The 1,435-nt window shown below is 51.1% G+C and overlaps 1 protein-coding gene across 1 annotated transcript in view; it reads right to left on the reverse strand.

The window, feature by feature from the left end:
• The window catches only part of wwc1 (WW and C2 domain containing 1), a 47,167-nt gene that overhangs the window by 10,910 nt on the left and 34,822 nt on the right, over window positions 1–1,435 (reverse strand). The window contains exon 11 of the mRNA XM_035666266.1: window positions 421–1,109. Coding sequence (XP_035522159.1) covers window positions 421–1,109 — 689 coding nt within the window. The remainder of the gene's footprint in view (window positions 1–420; window positions 1,110–1,435) is intronic.

Here is a 1,435-nt window from a genome sequence, read left to right on the forward strand (position 1 = left end):
GATCAACTGGAGCGCTGGCTGTGGGCCTTATCAGCCAACATTAGTGTTGGGCCTCACTAATGCTCATGTGGCTGAATGGAAGCAAATCCGTGCAGCCAGGTACCAAAATCTAATGGAAAGACTCAAACCAGAAGAGTGGAGGCTGTTCTATCAGCAGATTAATGCCTGTGGTTTCTGACTGACGGGCTTTGGCATCCTCGCTGCCTTTGTGTAGCAATGACAGCGTTCCCTGTTTGACTCTTGACCTAAAAACTTTGTTCCAGCTCATCTCTCTCTGTCTCCGTCCACTTTTTTCAGCCTCTCTTGACCGTTATTCTACTCCAGGAACTGGCCTTTCTGTTGTGAAGATTATGAGTTTGAGTGTGTGAACATTTTGAATGACGATGACACAGAATAAACGATCAAAAGCTTCCCGTTTACCTTTGACCTCTTCGCCCAGCGTGGTGTTGTGATCCTGTTTCTCCTCCAGCCCCCTAGGACCTTCGTGCTCTTCCTGCCGCTGCTCCTGAGAGTCCAGGCTGAGTTCCAGTTCTGCTAACCTACTGTGGAGCTCCAGGTCCAAGCTCAACCCGCCAGGCCCCGTCTGGCCTGCGAATGTCTCTCCAGACAGGAAACTAGTGTCTGTGACCAGCGGCGAGCACGGCGGAGACAATGAGGAAAGGGACGATCGTGGAGATAAAGAGCTCATGGAGCGAGGGGTTTCTGACAGTCTAAGCGCCTGGATCCTGGATGACCCCGACTCCACTCCACTACCACCGCCAACACCTGCACCCCCTCCAGCAGAACAACCCGTGTCTCCTCCCACCCTGCCTGCTTTGCCCTCAGGCCTCCCAGCGTCTTTCCCTCCACAACCCGTCACCACTTCGTGTTCATGTATGGTGGTGATGGAGCTGGAGGGGCGGTAACCTCCCTGGCCGCCCTCCTGCAGGAGGCTGTCCAGCTTGTTCTGGAAGTCCGGGTCAGCCAGCTCGGGCTGCTCCAGGTAGAGGTCGGTGAAGCTGAGGGAGGAGGTGGAGCCCAGGCTAGAGGTGGTGGCTAGCGAGCCGCGGCTGGACGTCAGAGAGCCTCGACTGCTGCCGGACGAACAGGACAGAGTGCTGGCCGACAGGCTGAAGGAGAGAGGAAGACAAAAACATAGAGTCAACATGATCCAACATGACATATCAGCAATTTAATAAGAGATTTCTCCCGTTCCTAAACAGTTGTTATCAAGTAATGTTAAAAGGTGTGATTAAAGTTGGGCAAACTTTCGCACATAAAGCCGAATCATTGGTGTTTCTAAAAAAGCGGATGTTGTACACTTCTTAATTATTGGTTACCTGTTAACTGTGAAAGAAAAAGAGCTTAAAAAATGGTTACAAAATCCCTAAACTGCCCCCATTTAGAGCTTGTAAGTACAGTACCTCAGGGACAGTTTTTAATTAAAGTATATGTG

Source organism: Morone saxatilis, unplaced genomic scaffold (genome assembly GCF_004916995.1).
Source record: "Morone saxatilis isolate NCDOM2014 unplaced genomic scaffold, NCSU_SB_2.0 Contig20, whole genome shotgun sequence".
NCBI lineage: Eukaryota > Metazoa > Chordata > Actinopteri > Moronidae > Morone > Morone saxatilis.